Here is a 20,042-nt window from a genome sequence, read left to right as displayed (position 1 = left end):
CTTAACTAGTAGAATTATGAAAGCATTTTCTTTTTTTGAATAAGGAGTTTCAGTCACGCTCAATGATTCTTGACTTGTTTAGGATGTTTGTTGAGATCCGTTAATAATGTAAGAACATTTTAGTTCTTGTTAGAAAGTGTTGACTGTATACACCAAACATGTTAATTTGAAAGCATAGCTTGTCACCTATTACTCACTCCTATCAACAATGTTCAGGAAGGATCTCACCCCCTATATCCTTATCGACAACTCTCATGCTTCCCCATTGGAATCTCAGAAGCTAACTACTCAGCTATTGACCGTTTATATTATAGTACAAAACTTGAAACAAAGTCTGCCAAATTGTTAGTTTCCCTGTAAAATCCTTTCTTTTCTTTTGAAAGTTGCTCCCTGGATTTCTATTATTTGCTTGATTTATTTGTAAGCTCATTCTTTCTATGCAGAAAAGATGATTTGTGTATGAGTATTAGTCATTGAACAAAAAGGGAAACTACACATATCCCCCTCAAACTACCACTAAATTGTCAATTTCCTCCCAAACTACCAACTGTATTAACGTCCCTTCTAAAATACAAAAAAAATGTCAATGTCCCCCCAAGACCAACAAAAAGACAAAAATTGACCCTAAATTTTGTTCAATAAGACAAAAATGTCCTTATAATTTCGAAAAAAAAACTAAAACTAAAAAAATCTCTTTTTTTTTTTTGAATTAAAAAAACGAAAAAAATGAAATTTTTAGAAAAATAATAAAAAAATAAAAAACATAACAAAAAAAGAATCAAAAAAACAAAAATTAACAAAACGAAATTAAAAAAAATATCTAAAAAAAATGAAAAACCAGTTTGTTTAATATATATATATAATTTAGATTTTTTTAATAATTTTTTAGTTTTAGTTCTTAGTTTTATTTATTTTTTATTTCTTAAAATTATATATATATATATATATATATATATATATATATATATATATATATATATATATATATATATGAAGGGTATTTTAGTCATTGGGGGGGTACATGAACATTTTTTGATAGTTTAGGAGGGACATTGACACAATTAATAGTTTTTTTTTTTTGGGGGGGGGTTGATAGTTTGATGGGGGTATGTATACTTTTCCCAACAAAAAATTATAGGTTGATAAATATCACGCTCTATCACTCAAACATTGTTCTCATTTCTGATACGTTTAGAATTTTAGGGCTTACGTGGCAGTACCGAATCCCCAAGACAATAGTGAATAATGAGTAGAATCTCCATATATTATTTCCGTAAGTGTTTTAGCTAATAAGAAATGTATTTTCCATTAGTTTATTTTCCTGCATTATGTTATGATGGCTAGACCTAATAGTTATGTCTTATGATCTAGCCATCTAAATATCATGCTGAATTATTATCAAACCTAGACCTTTTTGGTTGTTTTGGAGATCACGACTATCTCGAAGTAGCCATTAGAGATCACGGCTCTCTCGAAGTAGCCCATATCCTTTTTCTTTTGTTCATTTTTTTTATTTGATTGCATCAAGTGGTATCAGAGCGAAGGTTGATTGTTTTCTATAACAATCTCCGATCCACACCATCACCATGTTTTTCTGGAATGAAGAGGAACGAGTGAGGCTAGACAAGATACGGTTAGAATTCCTCGCGTACAAAGAAGTAGCGAGCAAACGGATGGAGGAGATCAGGAAAAGAATTTAAAGCTTTTCTCCACCACGCACCTCTCCGGCAAGTCAAGCCCCACCCATTCAACCTACCCCACCGGCAACAAAAAGTGACCGGATGATGCCAAAGCCCCAAGCGGTGTTAGAGACGCAAACCACAACACCTACTCACTTGTTGCCACCGTCACAAAAAAGAGGAAGAAAAAAGCGGTTGAAGCAACCAAAATCCATCCACACCTGCGCCTCACCAAACCACTGTTGACCGGCTTCAGATCAGCCCACCCCAGCCGCACATCCAGAAATCACTGGACCCAAACTTCCAAACGTGCCGTCATCAACTCACGCTGCGCCTCCATGCCTCATGGAGTCACTTGTGTTCATTATGGTGCGAGAGAGATAAAGAAGAGAGCTTTTGTTTGGTTCAGAAACAAAAAATATATTGATGGGAAAAGAAGATCGCGTGATCCCAACCACTACAAGAAAGAGACACGAACCAGGAATAAGAAAGCCGAGCTTTGGGATGCATCTCGCTGTAAGAAGTGCCTAGAAAAATCAATGACAATGGTAGCAAAAGGTGTTCTCAAAGAGCATCTCATTCTCTTGGCAAATAGTATGACGTGTGCTGAAAATTTGGTTGGATTCTATTATGGTGGTTATAAAACATTGACGCGCTCATATAATGTCAAAGCACCATTTACAGAAGCAACACGTTCTACACCAAGAAAATGTTTTGAGAGAGCTGTTGAAAAGCGTCATATAGATTCATTGTCGAGCATAGTTGCATCTCGTTCCTGGGGTAGACATGTGGCAGTGGGTACACCAGAATTCTTCCTTGGGGACAAGGAAGATGTTAGGGGAGAGGGATGATACGTTCAGAATTTCAGGGCTTCCGTGGAAGCACACGTGGCAGTACCGAATCCCCAAAACAGTAGTGAATAAGTCGTATAATCTCCATATATTATTTCCCCAAGTGTTTTAGCTAATAAGGAATGTATTTTCCATTAGTTTATTTCCTTCTTAGTTTATTTTCTTGCGTTATGTTATGATGGCTAGACCTAATGGTTATGTTTTATAACCTAGCCGTCTTCTATATAAGTTTAACCCTAATCAACAAAATATCATGCTGAAGTATTATCAAACCTAGACCTTTTTGGTTATTTTGGAGATCACGGCTCTCTAAGTAGCCATTGGAGATCACAGCTCTCTCGAAGTAGCCCATATCCTTTTTTTTTTTTTTTATTATTTTTTTTTATTTGATTGCATCAATTTCCCTTTTGGCCCTTCAAAATTTTTCTTCAATTTGAAAGTTCAAGGTACCATCATTTCGGTTTCTTCCATTGTCCTGATGGTGCGACCATTACATGGTTAGAGAAGAAACATGGGGGTGTTTGGCAAGCATCTCATCTCCTCTCAATTTTTTTTTTCCACTTTTCCCAAAAAAGTCAAGTCCAAAACATTCTAACATTTTTTTCACTTTTTATATCACATCAATAATTTTTTATTACTATTCAAATAACAAAACCCATTACAATACAAATTTTTTTGACTTTTCTATAAAACAATTTCAAACTTTTTTATACTTTATATCACATCAATCACTTCTTACAACTACTCAAACAAAAATCCCACAACACAAATGCTTGCCAAACACCCCCATCCTCTCTGGAAACCTAAGATTAAGGAAAAACCAAGCAAGAAGGCTTTTTGCTCCGAAAACAAGTGTCCATGGTAGTTAATTTGGCCAATTGATACTTTATTTCCTAACGTTAAGGGTATATTCACAGTTCTGTTATCTCTGGTAGTAGGCCATAGTTGTGGACTTGTTTTTTTTTTTTTTTTAATTGATAGCTGAGTCCTATTTAGTTTATGAGCTTTCATATGTGAGCTTTGGTCCAGTCCAATTAGGAATTTGTTTACTAATCAAAGCAGGAGTTCTAGTCCAAGTAGGAGAAGTTAGGATCTCGAGCATTTAAAAAGTGTGGACCTAGTTTGGTTGGTAAACCACCTCTTTAATTGGTGAGAGGTTAGACGTTCACTCCTCATAACGACTAAATTTATGTTTACTTACCCTCCCCCAACAAAAAAAGATCTTGAGCATTTGTACCCAAATAATTGAGAGTTCAATAATAAAAATTGAGTATTTTATTTTATGGAGGGCTTGTATGCGAAGTGCTTTCGTTTCTTCAGTTAATGTCATTGTTCACACAGCATAGAACAACCACCAGTTTCTTCTATGTTTTCTTTTCTTTCAACCCCAAACTAGATTCCTTTCTCGTACCCTTTAAACCCTTAAAACTTAGACTTTTCTCCAATCTTTAGACAGCTACTATTCCTTCCATACCTACCTTAAAACCTTAATTTGTTTCTGCTAGGAAATTCCCATATTTCTCTAAAACCACAAACCCACTTCCTATTATTACATATGGCAGCCGTAAACTGAATAATACGAATACTGTCCCATGTCCTCTCATGCCCAAGTCCTCTCTTTCTTTATTTTCACCTCATTTAAAAGAAACAAATGGGGAAAATGTTTTTAAAATTGTAGGTAAATGAGGAAGGAAGGATGAGTTTGTCAAGTACAATCTCTGCAAAATGTTGACTTTTTCAAAGAGGACAACATTTTGTGAAGGGAATATTGCTGCTGTTACTTTTTGTGAATGGTTTTTTTTTTTCCTCTTTGAGCATTGATTATCCATCTTCTCAATGTTATTCAGGTTTATGAAATGTGTAATGCTGGGGCTGTTATTCACAGTCATGCCATGGAGTCTTGTCTCGTAACGATGATCAATTCTTTCTCAAAGGAATTTCGGGTAATCTTTTGAACCCTGGGAAATAATTAGTGAGAGTGAAAATTTCAATTCTTGCTTTTCCTTGTTTATCTATGGCTACCTTGTTTTTCTTTTTCCTTCCATCCATGTTCATTAATCATCTAGTTAAATGTGTGATACTCAAAATAAATTGCACATTATATTTCTTTTTCTTTATTATGGGACTTGGCCTTATAATGTGCAAGATTTTGACGACACTGTTTCTACAGACATGAGTAACATATATGGGTCAAATCAATCTTAAGAGTGTTGTAAGCAATCTCATGTTGTATTGAAAAGAATGCTAATATGCATAAATTTGAAAGGTTTATAGCTATATAATTTTTTTTAAAAAATTTATTTATAAAAAAAAATGTAGATGTCAAGCGTTGGATTGATATAGGTTTTGGACATCTATATTTTAGATAGAAATTCGGGCATACACCTTGTTAGATTTAAACCGATCTTCTATAAAGTCTTACCTAGCCAAGAGGGTTCTTCATTTTTTTGGAAGAGTATTTGGTGTGTTAAGGCTCCATCGAGGGTGTCGTTTTTTGTGTGGTCAGTAGCCTTAGGAAATTTTTTGCAACATGACAATCTGTGTAGGCTAAATATACCGGTGGTTGAGTGGTGCTGTATTTGCAAGAAGAGTGGGGAATCCATTGGCCACCTCTTACTTCATTGCAATGTTGTACGAGATCTATGGGACTACTTTCTTATTTTGTTTGGGGTGGAGTGGGTTATGCCGTAATGGACGTTGGATTTGTTGACTAGCTAGGGCAATTCGCTGGGATGTGGTTAAGCTAAGATGATTTGGAGGTAGGTTCCTTTATGTTTAATGTGGGGTCCTTGGCGTGAGAGGAATGCTCAGCAATTTGAAGATATAGAAACATGTGTGTTGGAGTTACGTCGAAATGTGCTTAACACTTTATTTTTATGGACATTGGCTCATCATCGCCTGAGTCATGTTATTTTTGTGGAGTTTTTAAATTTATGCTTTTTTGTTTCCTCATTTTAGGGAAACTCTTGTATACTTCTTGTGTAGTAGGGTTGTGCCCCTCTGCGCTTTTTCAATGATATGACATTATTTATCGAAAAAAAAAGAAGTTATCTTGTATATGGTAATTTTAATTTTTATTAATGCTATTCTGATTTCTAAGATTTACTATGTTGTGCTCTTTTGAGTAAGATGATTAGAATGGATTTTAAGGTCATAGTATAAATCCATGGGATCGTTTAATTTGTTTCATATGCAACACTAAAATAGATACCCATTATTATTTTTTTTTTTAGATAAGCACTAATGGCTATCAGTTACACAAATCTGATGGAGAAATTGCTTGTGACATTCTTTTTTAAATATCACATGGGAAGTTGAAACTTGTATGCTTTCTTTGCCCTCTTTCTTTCTAGTATGTTGCTTGAATACTTCGAAGCTATATCATTGTTTAGCACTTGTGAGCTTTCCCATAATTTGGCAGATCACCCACATGGAAATGATAAAAGGAATTCAAGGACATGGTTATCATGATGAGCTTGTGGTCCCTATAATTGAGAACACTGCCCATGAAAGGGAGCTCTTGGAGTCTCTTACTGAAGCGGTACTTTTCTTTCTATAAATTGAACCTTCCAGTGCCATTTTAATAAGTAGCATTGTGCTAACCATGTTTTGTGTTTTCAACTCTTCGTACTTTCTTGTGTTTTATTGAAGTCTTTGGAGTTTTAAATATAATTTGTTATGAAATTTCCTGTCTAGCTGTTAGAAGTTTAATTAACTTCCTGTAATTTGTCATAAGTGGTGGTCAAGAATGACAGATTTTTATTTTTTATTTTTGTTCTACAGATCAGAGCTTATCCCAAAACTACGGCCGTACTTGTTCGCAACCATGGGGTGTTTATTTGGGGAGACACATGGGTTAGTGCAAAAACTCAGGTCCGTCTTAGTGGAAGAAAAATTAGGCCCTTGCTGTGATGTATTGTTCTTTGGGTTTTGTGGGGTTCCTGTTAGGGTGTTTGGGTTTCCTCCTGTTTCTGGGTTTTGCGGGTTTTTGTTTTTGTTTTTTGTTTTGTTTTTGTTCCTTCTTTTTTTTTTTTTTTTGGTGTCTTTTTTTGTATAATTCCTGTATGCTTTGGGGTTTACGCTTTTTATAAAATTTATCTGCTTACCTATAAAAAAAAAATGATTGTTAGAGGAAAACTAAATACATGGTGCTAGATATGGCCAAGTAACGTAAAAGGATCTATGTAGCTGACCCCAGTTTGTTAGAGATTAAAGCTTAGTTGAGTTGAGTTGTGGCATTGGACCCTGGATCTACCTCAACCTCTCCCACCCCTTGCAACACTACTGAGTACATAATGTAATAATCCAGCCAATAATGACTCTAGGCTTTATATTTTGGCCTTTTAGTATATGCTGCATTTGAAAATTGTTGGTACAGTTTCCGGTATGGTGTGAATCTGCACGTTCCTTTGATGTTCTTCACGCTTCTCAATAATCCTGCAAAACAACAAAATCTAGGGACCCTTCCGGGGATTCCGCTCCGATGCCTAAGTTAGCTTCTGTGAGAGAAATAATGCTCTATGTATAAAAACTGAGTCTTCGTTGATACCTGGGGTATGGGCCTATTTATAGGCAAAGAGGTGGAGTCAAAGCTGGATTAGAATTCCTGCTCCTTGTCGATTTAGAACTGCTGTCAGAGTTCTAATTGAGATCTAGAATTGATGTCAGAGTTCTAATTGGACTTTGATCTTTTATTAGACTTCTAATCTGATATCTTCTTAGACTTCTGATCTGATATCTTCTTAAACTTCTGATATGATCATTATTCTTATCTGATCATTATTCTTATCTGTTTGGACCTTATTTGACTTTCAAATCTCCTCTTTGGATCGGGTTGAGTGTGATTTATCCCCAACAGTTACCCCCAATTCCTTTATCCGAAGCTTGCTTGAATAATGTGAATTCCATGTCTAAGGAAACCCAAGCTTTGTCTCCTTCTGAAAACCTGCTAACCTGCAAAACCTAAGGGTTAAATCTTACCCCCCATTACCTTCTTGTTTTTCCTTAGGGTTTTCTCCATGTCTCATGAAAAACCTGCAAAACCCGAGGGTTAAATTCGACCCCCCTGGCTCTCTTTATTTCTCTCTCTCGGCAATGATTGATCCGAGAATGCTTTCTTGTTGCTCTCGGCAAGGACTGATCCGAGAGGCTCTTTCTCGTCTAGGACTGATCCAAGAGTTTCTTCTTGCACTCGGCTAGGACTGATTCGAGACTCTCGGCTATGACTGATCCTAGAGTTTTCTTCTTGTACTCGGCTAGGACTGATCCGAGACTCTCGGCTAGGACTGATCCGAGAGATTTTACCTACAAAATAAGCGACATCAACGGGTTCTCGGTCCCTAGACCGGGAACACTCCAATGCTTAAGTCAGCTTTATTCATTTATTCTGAAAATACTTATTCCCAAAATCTGGGGATTTTTCTATCTAGTCTGAATTAAAAATAAAAGTCTAGTTCTTTGCAAATATAAATGCTAAAAAAATAAAAGCAAGCCTGAAATTCCCGAGAGTCCTTTTTATGGGATCACGGGCAGATACTGCTGTTGCCTCGGCTCTCTATGCCTAGGGCTTCTGCTTCCTCGGTTTTCTCTTATTTCTATGTCATCTCGGGGATCATTCTCTTGATGCCTCTCGCCTAGTTGAGGACGGTCTCGGGGATAGTAATCCCGTGGCTGCTGATCTCGGGGCTGATAGTCCTGATAATTCCGAGGCCTGTTATTTCCTTGCTGGTTCCGTTTTTCTCCCAAGAACCGAACTAGCTTGCCATTCTTTTCGAATTCTTCTATTAACAACCTTAGGGTTACGCACCCCTCGGTGTAATGACCTGCTTGTTTATGAAAATCACAATATTTGCCTGCATTCCTATAAGGAGGATTACCTGGTATCTTTTGTGGTTCCCGGAACGCTGGATCTCTTTTTATCTCCATAAGGACTTCTGATATCTGGGCATTGAGAGGTGTAAAATTGTAATCTTTGAACTTCTTTACCTGCCTCTGCTCTTCCCCATTAGCTTTCCTGAATTATTTCCTTTTCCTTTCTGGGGCTGTCTCTCGGGGTGGCCTAGAACTGGCCATAGACTTCAGCGTTTCTTCCTGATTGATGAATTCTTCTATCTTATTCATGAGGCCCTGCAAGGTACTCGGTTGCTTCCGGACCAACTTCTTCATCAAAGGCTCATCGAGTGAAATTCCTTGATAAATGGCAGCAAAGACCATATCCTCGGTTGGATCTTCGACCGTTACCTTCTCTTGGTTAAACCGAGCCATGAACTCCTTAAGACTTTCGTTGCTTTGCTGGTGCAATGATAGCAAATATTCCGAAGGCTTCTTCCTTGTTCGGAAAGCTAGAAATTTGGTTAGGAATATTTTGGACAACTCCTTGAACTGATCAACGGAATTCGGGGGCAGCTTCCTGAACTAGTCTCGGGCATTCCCCGAAAGAGTAAGAGGGAAGGCCCGACATGCTACTTCATCGGGTGTCCCGTGAAGGTCTAGATGAGCTCGAAAATTTTCTAGGTGATCCAAGGGATCTCTGTCTCCTGCATAACTTAGAATTTGGGGTACCTTAAACTTTTCGGGTAGCCGATAATCTGCTACTCGTCTGGTGAAGGGTGAGTCTGTACCCCTTAGGAGCTTATCTACAACTACAGATTTGCTTTTGCCATTCCTTTCCATCTCCATGTGTGTGTACCTTCTCTCTAGTTCGGCAATAACTCTGCTCAGATCTCCTTGGTGGTCATCCTCCCTCCGAAGATTAGTGTTGTTGTTGTGATCTTCTTCCTCACGCTCATCCCTGTTCATCTCGGGATTGGGCTGTCTTGGCCTCATGCGTAACAATTCTGCATTTAAGTCTTCAATCTGTGCTTCTAACGCTGCTATCCGATCTTGGTTTCCACCGGGCGGTGGAGGCTGTGGATCATTTTGAATAACTGGTTCCTGTGGGGCCACGGGCTGTCGATTGGTCTGGCTTCCGGAACGTGTGTTCATCACCATGCTGGATCTTCTTTTTTTCTTTTATGAGGAATGAAAAATTGTTTCCCACAGACGGCGCCAATCCCGCTCCGATGCCTAAGTTAGCTTCTGTGAGAGAAATAATGCTCTATGTATAAAAACTGAGTCTTTGTTGATACCTGGGGTATGGGCCTATTTATAGGCAAAGAGGTGGAGTCAAAGGTGGATTAGAATTCCTGCTCATTGTCGATCTAGAACTGCTGTCAGAGTTATAATCGAGATATAGAATTGATGTCAGAGTTCTAATTGGACTCTGATATTTTATTAGACTTCTAATATGATATCTTCTTAGACTTCTGATATGATCATTATTCTTATCTGTTTGGACCTTATTTGACTTTCGAATCTCCTCTTTGGATCGGGTTGAGTGAGATTTATCCCCAACAGAATGAAGATTATATAGGAAAAGATTGGTTAACTGAAGTGATTTTGTGTTCTAATTAAATGTCCAGAGAATCTTAGGATATCAAAGTTAACAAAAATAATATATTTGTTTCTTTGCTTCTGCATGAGTAATTTGTGGTCCTTATTGGATGCACAGAAAAACCATAATGAATTTGTTTATCTTAAATTCAAGAGAAAAACCCATGCTCTGGCAAAGAATTTCCATTTTCCGGCGGAAGCAGCTATGGCTCCGGTGAAGACTTTCGCATCGAGTTGTGGTCCTAATGTCCCTGTAAAGCTAGCTATGAAGGGATGGGAGGCTACTGACACGCACATCCATTTTGGTGAAAGTCTCGAGCTTACAAATCTGAGAAAGACGTTGCTGAAGCTAAAAGAGGAAGTAGACGTTTGTCTAGAGAGGCTGGAGTCGGCTGTGGATGGGCTGCTGGGCAGTGGGCCTAAGCTGAAGTTTGTGGATGTCTAACAAGCTCAGCATTCCGGGTCGGGTCCTAAGCATTTGTTGAAGGATCCTTTGGTCTCTCGGCCTAATCGTGGAGTTAAATTCCACTTACAAGGTTCCGGTTGTTAAAGAGACTTATCGACCCAATAGTGGTTTTGAACCCAAAGACAAGGCTCCGTTTTATAGAGAGACTTTGAGGCCCAATGGTGGTTTTAAGCCCAAGACTAAGGTTGCGTTTTTTTAAAGAGAAGCATACGTTGGGCTCGGGCACAGATCAGCCTGGCCATAAGCCTGACCCAAAAGGTAAGGCCCATGTCTCTAGAGTGTAGCCCAGCTTTTCTTCCTGTCCGAGTCTGAAGGTTGCGACCCATTCGTGGGTGAGGTTGGACGTGGGTCAGCCCAGTGACCTAGGAGCGTTCCGGTGGGACTCTTGGTCTGTCCTCTTTCGATTGGTCTTCCGGCGAGCTTAGGGTGGTTGTTGCTTCGCCTGATAGGGTCCAGTTGAAGCCGAATCAGCCGGTGAGTGCGATTCAAACCATCGATCTTGCAGTATTGTCTCAAATGCAGTCGGTGATCGAGGCTATGCAACCTCCGGTGGTTTAGGCTAGAGATTTGGTGACATGGTCCCTTGGTCCTTGTACCGAGAGTGTTGGTGATGGGACTTCTGGTTGGTGGGGAACTTAGTAGTGGAATCGGTTGTTTCTCAGATGATTGGGTTGGGGTTGCCGGTGGTCTACCCTATGCTAGTTCATACTTTGTAGGCAGGGGATGATGCTGGTGGCGGTGCTTCAACCAGCATGCCTCTCGGGTGTTCAGAATTGGTTGTGTTTCAGGAGGGTATCCAGCTTAATCAAGAAGCAGGCAGTAGGGGAGACTTGTGCGTTGCGGATGAGGTGGTAGGAGAAGCTGGTATTGGTAGGCTGCGTCCTCTAAATACCTATTTCCCAACCTCGGGGGTTCTTTTGGGGGTATTCTGATTGGGTTATTTAGTGTGCGAATGTGATTTATCCCATTGTGGGGATCTTGTATGTGGGTAATAAGTTGCAATTGTTGGCCCTCTTGACTTTTCTTGAAGAGGAACGTCGAAAAGAAGCGATGGGTGCCCTTTCGAGTTGTGGTACGAAGGGTAAAAGGGAGGTCAAGAAGTTGGAGAGTTTAGTCAACTACGATGCTAGAGGTTCTTGCTTGAGCCGTGGTAAAAGGAAGGCGAGGGGTCATCCAATTGTGTTATGAAGCCAAGGATTCTCTCTTGGAATGTGAGGGGGTTGAACAAGAGGAGTAAACGTCTAAGGGTTAGTAACTTGCTCAGAGAGTGGAAGGTGAATATTATTTGCTTTCAAGAAACCAAGTTTCATGGTTTGTCGCTCAACATTGTGCGCGACTTATGGGGATGCAATCATGTGGACTGGTGTTGTTTGGATTCCAGTGGGGCCTCAAGGGGCATCCTGATCATGTAGGACAAAAGGGTGGTGAAGGTAGATGAGTGTGTGGGGGATTACATCCTTCTAGTCTCGTTCAGGAACATTGTGGATCATTTTTTCTGGGCCTTTGCAGGTGTATAAAGTCCAAATTCTGGCAGTGATAGAAGACTTCTTTGGGATGAGTTGGCTGACATTATCATTTGGTGGAACTTGCCGTGGTGCATAGGTGGTGATTTCAATGTAACTCGCTTTCCTAGTGAAAGGTTTGGCGAGGCTTGTCTTGGTTTTGCTATGACGGAGTTCTCTGACTTTATTTTTGATCAAGGTCTCATGGGTCTCTCTTGTTGGTGGGTCTTTCACTTGGTCGATTTCTCATGATCGTCCCTTGTGGTCTAGGATTGATCGTTTTCTTGTCTTCCCAGATTGGGAAGCTCGGTTTCATGTGGTTTCTCAAGAGAGGCTTTATCGCCTTTACTCGGACCACTTTCCAATCCTTCTTCATTGTTGTGGTGCTTTAATGGGGAGCAGGCCTTTCAAATTTGAAAACATGTGGCTTGAGGCGGAAGGTTTTGTGGGACTGGGGAAACAATGGTGGGATTCTTATTCGTTCCAAGGTACGCTTAGTTTGTTTTAGCTCACAAGCTCAAGGCATTGAAACTGGATTTGAAGAAATGGAATGAAGAGGTGTATGGCAATGTAGAGAGGAACAAGAGGAAGCTTATTGAAGATCTTCAGGTTTTTGATGTTATTGAAGAAAGTAGGGCCTTAGGTGAGGAGGAGTTATTGAAGATAGCAGAGGTTGTCGAAGAGTTAGGGATATGTTCTTTTATGGAGGAGGTAAGTCGAAAGCAGAAATCTAGGGTGTTGTGGTTAAAGGAAGGTGATAAGTGCACTAAATTCTTCCACTCCATAGCCAACTCAAATAGAAGGCACAATTCTTTGGACTCCTTATCGATTGGCAATACTCCATCTTCTAATCAAACTGAAATCGGCGAGCACATTGTCAAGTTCTATCAAGAGCTTTTTGTCGAGCAGTGTAGGTGGAGGCCTATGGTGAATGGAATTTCCTTTGATTATATTTTGGAGTTTGAGGCCAGTTGGTTGGAGAGAGCTTTTGAGGAAGAGGACGTTAGGAAGGTAGTGTCAGCTATGAATGGTGATAAAGCATCGAGTCTTGACGGCTTTTCTATGGCTTTCTTGCAAGCATGCTAAGATGTTTTAAGTGTGGACATTAAGGAGGTGTTCAGTGATTTTCATGCTGGAGGTTTGTTTGAAAAGAGCCTCAATGCTTTTGTCATTTCGCTTATTCCAAAGATTCCAGGTGCTATTGCTCTCAGACGTCCGGCCTATTAGTCTTGTGGGAGGCATTTACAAATTTATTGCTACAATTCTAGCAAATAGATTGAAGACGGTTATGGAGGTCATATCTAATTCACAAAGTGCCTTTATCAAGGGTAGGCAAATCTTTGATCCGATTCTTATTGCCAATGAATGGCTTGATAGTAAATTAAGATCTGGGGAGTTGGGTGTCATTTGTAAAATGGATCTGGAAAAAGCATATGATCATGTTAATTAAGATTTCCTTTTGTATATGCTGAGGAGGAGTGGCTTTGGGGGAAAATGGTGCTCGTGGATAGCTCATTGTATTTCCTCTGTGTGGTTTTTGGTGTTAGTTAATGGCTCTCCTAATGGTTCTTTCAGTAGCTCCTGTGGGTTGAGATAAGGAGATCCTCTTTCACCCTTGTTGTTTGTTTTTGTGATGGAGGCCTTGAGTCGAATGATTTCTGCTGCGGTCAGTAGGGGTCTGCTAGAAGGCTTAAAAGTTGGCAATGCTACTTTCTTTCATCTTCTGTTTGCCGATGATATTTTGATTTGTGCGGAGTCTTTTCCATCTGTTTGAAGCTGCTTCGGGCTTGAAGGTTAATTTGGATAAGACAGATTTAATTCCTGTGGGGACTGCAGATCAAGTGGGATGTTTAACCAGAATCTTAGGGTGTGGGGTTGCTACTCTGCTGGTGAAGTATCTAGGTCTTCCGTTGGGGGCTTCCTATAAGTTTATTCATATATGGGACCGTGTTATCAAGAAGATAGAACACCGGTTGGCCAGCTGAAAAAGGTTATACCTTTCCAAGGGTGGTAGAGTCACCCTTATCAAGAGTACCCTTGCCAATATACCACGTATTATTTGTCTCCTTTCCCTCTCTTAGCAAGTGTTGCTGTTGGCATTGAGAAGCTCCAACAGGATTTTTTATGGGTTGGGCTTGGTGGCGAGTTCAAATATCACTTGGTGAGTTGGTCTAAGGTTTGTACCCCAATTTCAGAGGGAGGGCTGGGTATCAAGAATTTGTTGATTTTCAATTGCGCTCTGTTAGGTAAATGGTTGTGGCGTTATGGGATTGAGAGAGAAGCTTGGTGGAGAGTTGCGGTGGATTCTAAGTTTACCAGTTTATGGGGTGGGTGGTGCTTCTTTAAGCCTGTAGGTGCCTTTGGGGTAGGGGTTGTAACGATCCACCCCCAATGACACAATATTGTCCGCTTTTGGCTCCCCATATCAGACTTCCCAGGAGGTCACCCATCCTGGGATTGCTCTCGCAGCGGCTCGCTTAACTGCGGAGTTCTGATAGGTTCATTGCCATCACGGCTTTAAAACGCGTTGTGTCATATAGGGTGCATTTATACATATAAGCACATCCTCATTCCCAGGCGATGTGGGACGTCACAGGGGTTATGGAAGAACATTAGGAAAGGGTGGGAGACATTCTCAGGCTTCTCTAGATTTGAGGTGGGGGATGGGGTTGTGACCAAATTTTGGCATGATTTGTGGTGCGGGGATACGAAGCTTTTCCTATTTTATTTGGTATTGCTCGTGCTAAGGATGCCTTTGTTGTGGAGAATTTGGAGCTTTTGGGCGGTTGCATTCAGTGGAATGTGAGCTTTTCTAGAGAGGCGCATGATTGAGAAGTGGATGTCTTTGTTTCCTTTTTTCAGGTGTTGCACTCAGCCATTGTGAGAGGTAGTGAAGATAGGCTTTGGTGGGTCTCTTCCAAAAGAGGTTTGTTCAAGGTCAAGTCCTTTAACTCCTTGGCTTGCTTTGAAGGTAGTCGATTCCTTTGGAAGAGTGTGTGGCGGATTTAGGCTCCTTTGAGGGCAGCTTTTTTTGCGTGGTTGGTGGCCCTACGCAAGATTCTTACATAAGATAATCTCAGGAAGAGACATGTTATTATGGTGGATAGATGCTGCTTGTGCAAGAGAAATGGGGAATCAGCGGATCGCCTTCTTCTTCACTGTGATGTGGCTTCCACTTTGTAGGGTGCTCCCTTCACTCACTTTGGTATGTCTTGGGTTATGCCTAGGAGAGTTATTGACCTGTTTGCTTGGTGGACGTTTGGAAGGCCGATGAGTGCTGCGATTTGGAAGATGGTACAGATTTGCCTTTTTTGGTGTTTATGGAAGGAAATAAATATTGGTGTTTCGAGGACTTGAAGAGGTCCTTGGAGGATATTTTAGCTTCGTTCTTTCATATTTTGTATCTTTAGACAGTGGCTTTTGTGTCTCATTGTTGCTTAGTTATGTCAATTTTCTTGTTCGTTTTTTTCTTTATATTTAGGTGATTCCTTTTGTATACTTCTGATGTACTTAGAGGTGCCTTACGCTTTTAATAAGATTGATTATTACTTATAAAAAAAAAAAAAAAAAATATTCAGGTGTGTGTTTTACGTCTCGCTATTTGCACTTCTAAATTTTTATACTGTTTTAAATGTGATTTAATTGTTCGCAAAATAGACTGATAAATTAAAAAAGTTTGCCTAAATGTTGTCCTTTTACAATGCGCTTTTGTAGAATATATTTGAATTGAGAATGTCTTTGTAACTGTCTTGCGTACAACTGAGTTCTAAATTATCGCAACTGAGTTCCAAATTATTGGATGGTCTTGTCTGTACAAGATCGATATTCCTTGTGTTCTTTTCCCCATAACTTATAAGTTGCTATACCAGGCTGAATGTTATCATTATCTCTTTGATGCTGCTATCAAGCTTCATCAGCTGGGGTTGGACTGGTCTACTCCGAGTCATGGTCCCATTCACAATGTCAATGGAGTTTGGGGATGTAGTGGGAATTTCAGGAGGGCTCTGAAGACAGGGCCTTTGAGTTTGGATTACACGATTGAACCTTCCCAAGTAAGTTTGGGGTGTTCTCTCTGTCCAAGAAGGAATATTAGGGTTGTTCTCTTTGAGGTGGGGGATTGTTTTCTTTCTATCTTGATATTGCATATATTTTTCAATGTAATCTCGTGCTGTTTATTGTGCAGCACTGTGTGCTTCTTGACATTGAAGGGACAACAACTCCTGTAGCATTTGTTACTGATGTTCTTTTCCCGTATGCCCATGATAATGTGGGAAAGCACTTAGCTGCGACATATGACAGCGAAGAAACTCAAAATGATATCAATTTGCTGCGTCCTCAAGTAAGATTCTTCTGCTCTCTTTCAATACCTTCAACTTTGTAGCACCTTTTCTTTTGTAATTTGGTGGACATCTTATTTTATAGGTTTCCCACCATCTGTGCGAAGTTAGATGCATCTATAGGCAAATGCCTACAATATACATTTTGTGCTACTCCACCTTGTCTTTCCTCTATACAAATGGAAATTTTTGGTGGTGCTCTTGTATGGGTTGGTTGATTCAATGACATAATATTGAATTAAATAATAATAATAATAATAATAAGTAATCTCAATTGATAGAGTTGCATGTCTACCTAATTCCTTATACTTGGCATTTCAGAATTGCACTTAAATCATTCTCTTGTATGTTGTGTCTATCATTGAGAGTTTTTGGGAGTGGGGAGGGAGTGCTCGGGGTCACTGGTGAAACATTGTCACACATTTGTTTTTTAAATGCTGGCCAAAAAATTGTTTAGCCAATATGAGATCAGCTATTGTGAATGGGTTCGGGTTCAACAAATTTCCTTTCTTTTTGGCAGATTCAAAATGATTTGGAACATGGTGTTACTGATGCTGTGCCTATCCCCCCAGATTATGTTGGGAAAGAGTTGGTGATTGCATCTCTAGTTGCTAATGTGGAAGCAATGATTAGGGCTGATAGGAAAGTAACTGCCCTGAAACAACTTCAGGTAAGTTAACCCTAGGTGTAATCATATGGGCCTCTTTTGAAACTAGATCTTGTTCTCAGTATGCTTATACATGTCCAGGGTCATATTTGGAGAACCGGATTTCAAAGCAATGAGTTGGTTGGTGTTGTATTTGATGATGTAGCAGAAGCTCTTGAGAGGTGGCATTCTTCGGGCATAAAAGTATATGTTTCTTCTACTTGCATCTCTTGGGCTCTTGGCAAGTTTCATTCTTAGTGATGGAGTGTTTCTTGAAACTTCTGAGCTTCCGCTCCACCCATAGATGTTACTTTTACAGTGATTACCTTCTCTCTTCTAATACAATGGTTCCTGCAATTTTTCAATAAGTTAATGCATCATACTAAATCCAGCATCGTAAGAATACCATCTTTTTGTGTGTGTGTGTGTGTTGTATGACTGTTTTGACTCGTCTCATGAGTATAAATACATGTCTCCATTAATTTACTCATTCAGATTCAAGGAACGGTACTTGGTTTTGAAGTGATCTATGATGTCAATGTTTGTTTATTAATGAAACAAGCATCCATGTAGCTACACACACACAAATGCATATATGCTTTTGTCACTGCTTCAACTTCATTTTTACCTTACCACTTTACTATTCTTCAGCATCAAGTTGGTACTACAATCAGATACGTGAAGCTGGATCTGGTGCTTGAGAAAATGCTGATTACTAATGATGTCCTTGTTGGGGTTTCCTTGAATACAATTTGAGCAACATTCACTAAGTTACTTCGGTTGATTAGAAAAACTTATAATTCAACTCTAAAAAGTTTATTTTTTTTAGTGTTCAAAGGTTTAGCTTCTAATTATACCATCCATCATTAAAAAATTTGGGGGGCTAATTATTGTTTGTCTCTCTTGTTTAAGGTGTACATATATTCTAGTGGTAGCAGGGAGTCTCAGCAGCTTCTATTTTCCAATTCTAACTATGGTGACTTGAAAAAGTATTTGTGCGGATTCTTTGATACCACAGTGGGGTATGTTTTCTTTATACATCTCCCTGATTTCAGATATTGATGTCTCTAGTACAGTTGATTTGAGTAAAAATTCATTTCATAATCTTAATTTACAGAAGCAAAAAAGAGGCATGCAGTTACCTTGAGATTTTGCAAACAGTGGGAGTAGATAGGCCTGGAGACATGTTATTTGTGACGGATGTCTTCCTAGAAGCTGTAGCTGCGAAGGCTGCAGGTAATGTGTTGCTTGAGGTTTTAAAAATTACTTTCACATTTGTGCTCTAGCCTCTATGTACCACGGCCCACCTATAAATTAGGATTGGATTCTACAACAATTACCTATCCGAATTGCTAGCAATATGGTAAGGTAACGTATTCAGGCAGGTAATGTGAAAGATCCCATATGAGACCTACTTGCTCAGGTAGGTGGTCGGGTAGCCTAAAATTTATTTGGATATGTGGGTCTCATATATGAGGTTTCACATTATTGCCCAAATTGCTAATAATTTGAATAGGTAATTGCTGCAAATTCCTATCCCTATAAATTATGGAATTCTCATTTTAACACAACTTTTCTGAGCTCTTGGAACCTAAAAAGAAAGTCGATCCCTTCAGACTTTTTCTGCTACTTTTGACTCTGAGAAAGCACTCTTCACTAAGAATCACTAAACAATATCTGTGTTGATCAATGTTTCAGGTTTGGAAGTGGTAATATCCGTCCGCCCAGGAAATGGACCTCTGCCAGCCAATCATGGGTTCAGAACAATTCAATCTTTGTTGGAAATCTAATACCCAATATGTTATTCTTTAATTTTATAAAATAGTGCTCAATTTTGATTAATGCACATGTATTGGCTCTCTTTCTCTCTCTCTCTCTCTCTCTCTCTCTCTCTCTCTCTCTCACATCAAAAGTGAAAGGTTGGGAAAAAAGGGACAGAAATTTCCTAAAGATTGGGTTGGAGGATCTTGTTAACCAGTTTGTTGTAAAACTATCCTGTGTCCATTAGCATCTGAATTTGTAAAATTATCATGTGCCCCTTAGCATATGAGAAACACATGCTTTGGGTTGGAAGAAATTTCTTCAACCTAGTTTAGAGGAAATTTCTGTATTGAAATTTACCGTTTTATCGTTTTGGAAACGAGAAATCCTTTTATGACTTAAAAATATTATTGTTTTTTTTCAATTACAAATAGTGAAGACCAGACTATGTGGAAGTATAGAGAGCAAAAATGTAACCGTAATGGCTATTGTTGGTTTGGACACTAACTACTCGCAAAGTGATTCTGGTTTGCAGTCATAACCTGGGAGACGATTTAGATGAAAAAGAAGAAAACTGTCCTTGAGCTACAACAAATTGGTGTTATCTAGTTTGCCAGCCAAGCCAATGGTACCTACACAGGGCACTGCAAGGCCTAGATTGTACCCAACTACCCTACACAAATGGTCCTCCACTCGACCCAACTTCTCCAAATTAATTCGGTAGATTCTGGAGGATTCTCTCCTATCCTTCATTTGAGAGCCTCCATTCCTATCCTTCTTCTCGTTGTCAACTATCCTCCCATTCCTAAGTGTGGTGATGGCCTAGACCTGCTCATGATGAGAACTACTTGAAGCATTCTCATCAATCATGTAGTGTCCTTTAAGACTGGCTTCTGGTTGACTCACAAGCTTCCCTTCCTCTTTCTGATTGAGTGCATTACCTAGCTGCTTGACTTGGAATTCTAGCTTGGCTATAGATTAAGAGTGGGAATTCAGCAAATGAGTGTTTGCCTCAAGTTTGCTGAGAGCAGCCAACACTTTATCCTCAAAAGCCGAGTTCTTAGGAGGATATGGAGCTAAATGCTATTGCGCTGGGGGGTCAGTCGTTGGAGGATGGATTGAAGGCTTGGTTGGTGGACTGGTGACGTGCCTGATTGTGCAATCCTTAAGATGGTGCTGAATTTCCCATAGCGGATGGTTCCTCCCGCCCGAGTTATAATAATTGGAGTACAGATCATTACCTACTCTAGTGAAAGTTGCATTTACCTGCTCATGAAAATTGTCAGATAATTGACCAACTGCAGGACAATCGTTTGCATGGTGCGAAGGATTAGCACAAAATGAACAAGCCTCATGCTGACTGTGAGTG

The 20,042-nt window shown here is 39.6% G+C and overlaps 1 protein-coding gene across 3 annotated transcripts in view; it reads left to right on the top strand.

Moving 5' to 3' along the window:
• LOC133859539 (probable bifunctional methylthioribulose-1-phosphate dehydratase/enolase-phosphatase E1 2) overlaps positions 1–18,754 on the top strand; it is a 28,828-nt gene extending 10,074 nt beyond the window's left edge. Inside the window, exons 5-14 of one of the 3 annotated variants that reach the window (XM_062294964.1) lie at positions 4,378–4,473; positions 5,952–6,071; positions 6,314–6,385; positions 15,799–16,038; positions 16,113–16,268; positions 16,787–16,936; positions 17,015–17,116; positions 17,825–17,934; positions 18,030–18,148; positions 18,611–18,754. In XM_062294964.1, coding sequence (XP_062150948.1) covers positions 4,378–4,473; positions 5,952–6,071; positions 6,314–6,385; positions 15,799–16,038; positions 16,113–16,268; positions 16,787–16,936; positions 17,015–17,116; positions 17,825–17,934; positions 18,030–18,148; positions 18,611–18,702 — 1,257 coding nt within the window. In that variant the 3' untranslated portion in view covers positions 18,703–18,754. Of the gene's footprint in view, positions 1–4,377; positions 4,474–5,951; positions 6,072–6,313; positions 6,404–15,798; positions 16,039–16,112; positions 16,269–16,786; positions 16,937–17,014; positions 17,117–17,824; positions 17,935–18,029; positions 18,149–18,610 lie in introns of all 3 variants that reach the window. The other 2 variants (XM_062294965.1, XM_062294963.1) reach the window with 2 other exon arrangements.
• Positions 18,755–20,042: the final 1,288 nt, after the last annotated feature.

Source organism: Alnus glutinosa, chromosome 2, assembly GCF_958979055.1.
Source record: "Alnus glutinosa chromosome 2, dhAlnGlut1.1, whole genome shotgun sequence".
NCBI lineage: Eukaryota > Viridiplantae > Streptophyta > Magnoliopsida > Fagales > Betulaceae > Alnus > Alnus glutinosa.
Note: the sequence above shows the minus strand (reverse complement) of the source record. Positions and strands in the feature narration are given on the sequence as shown.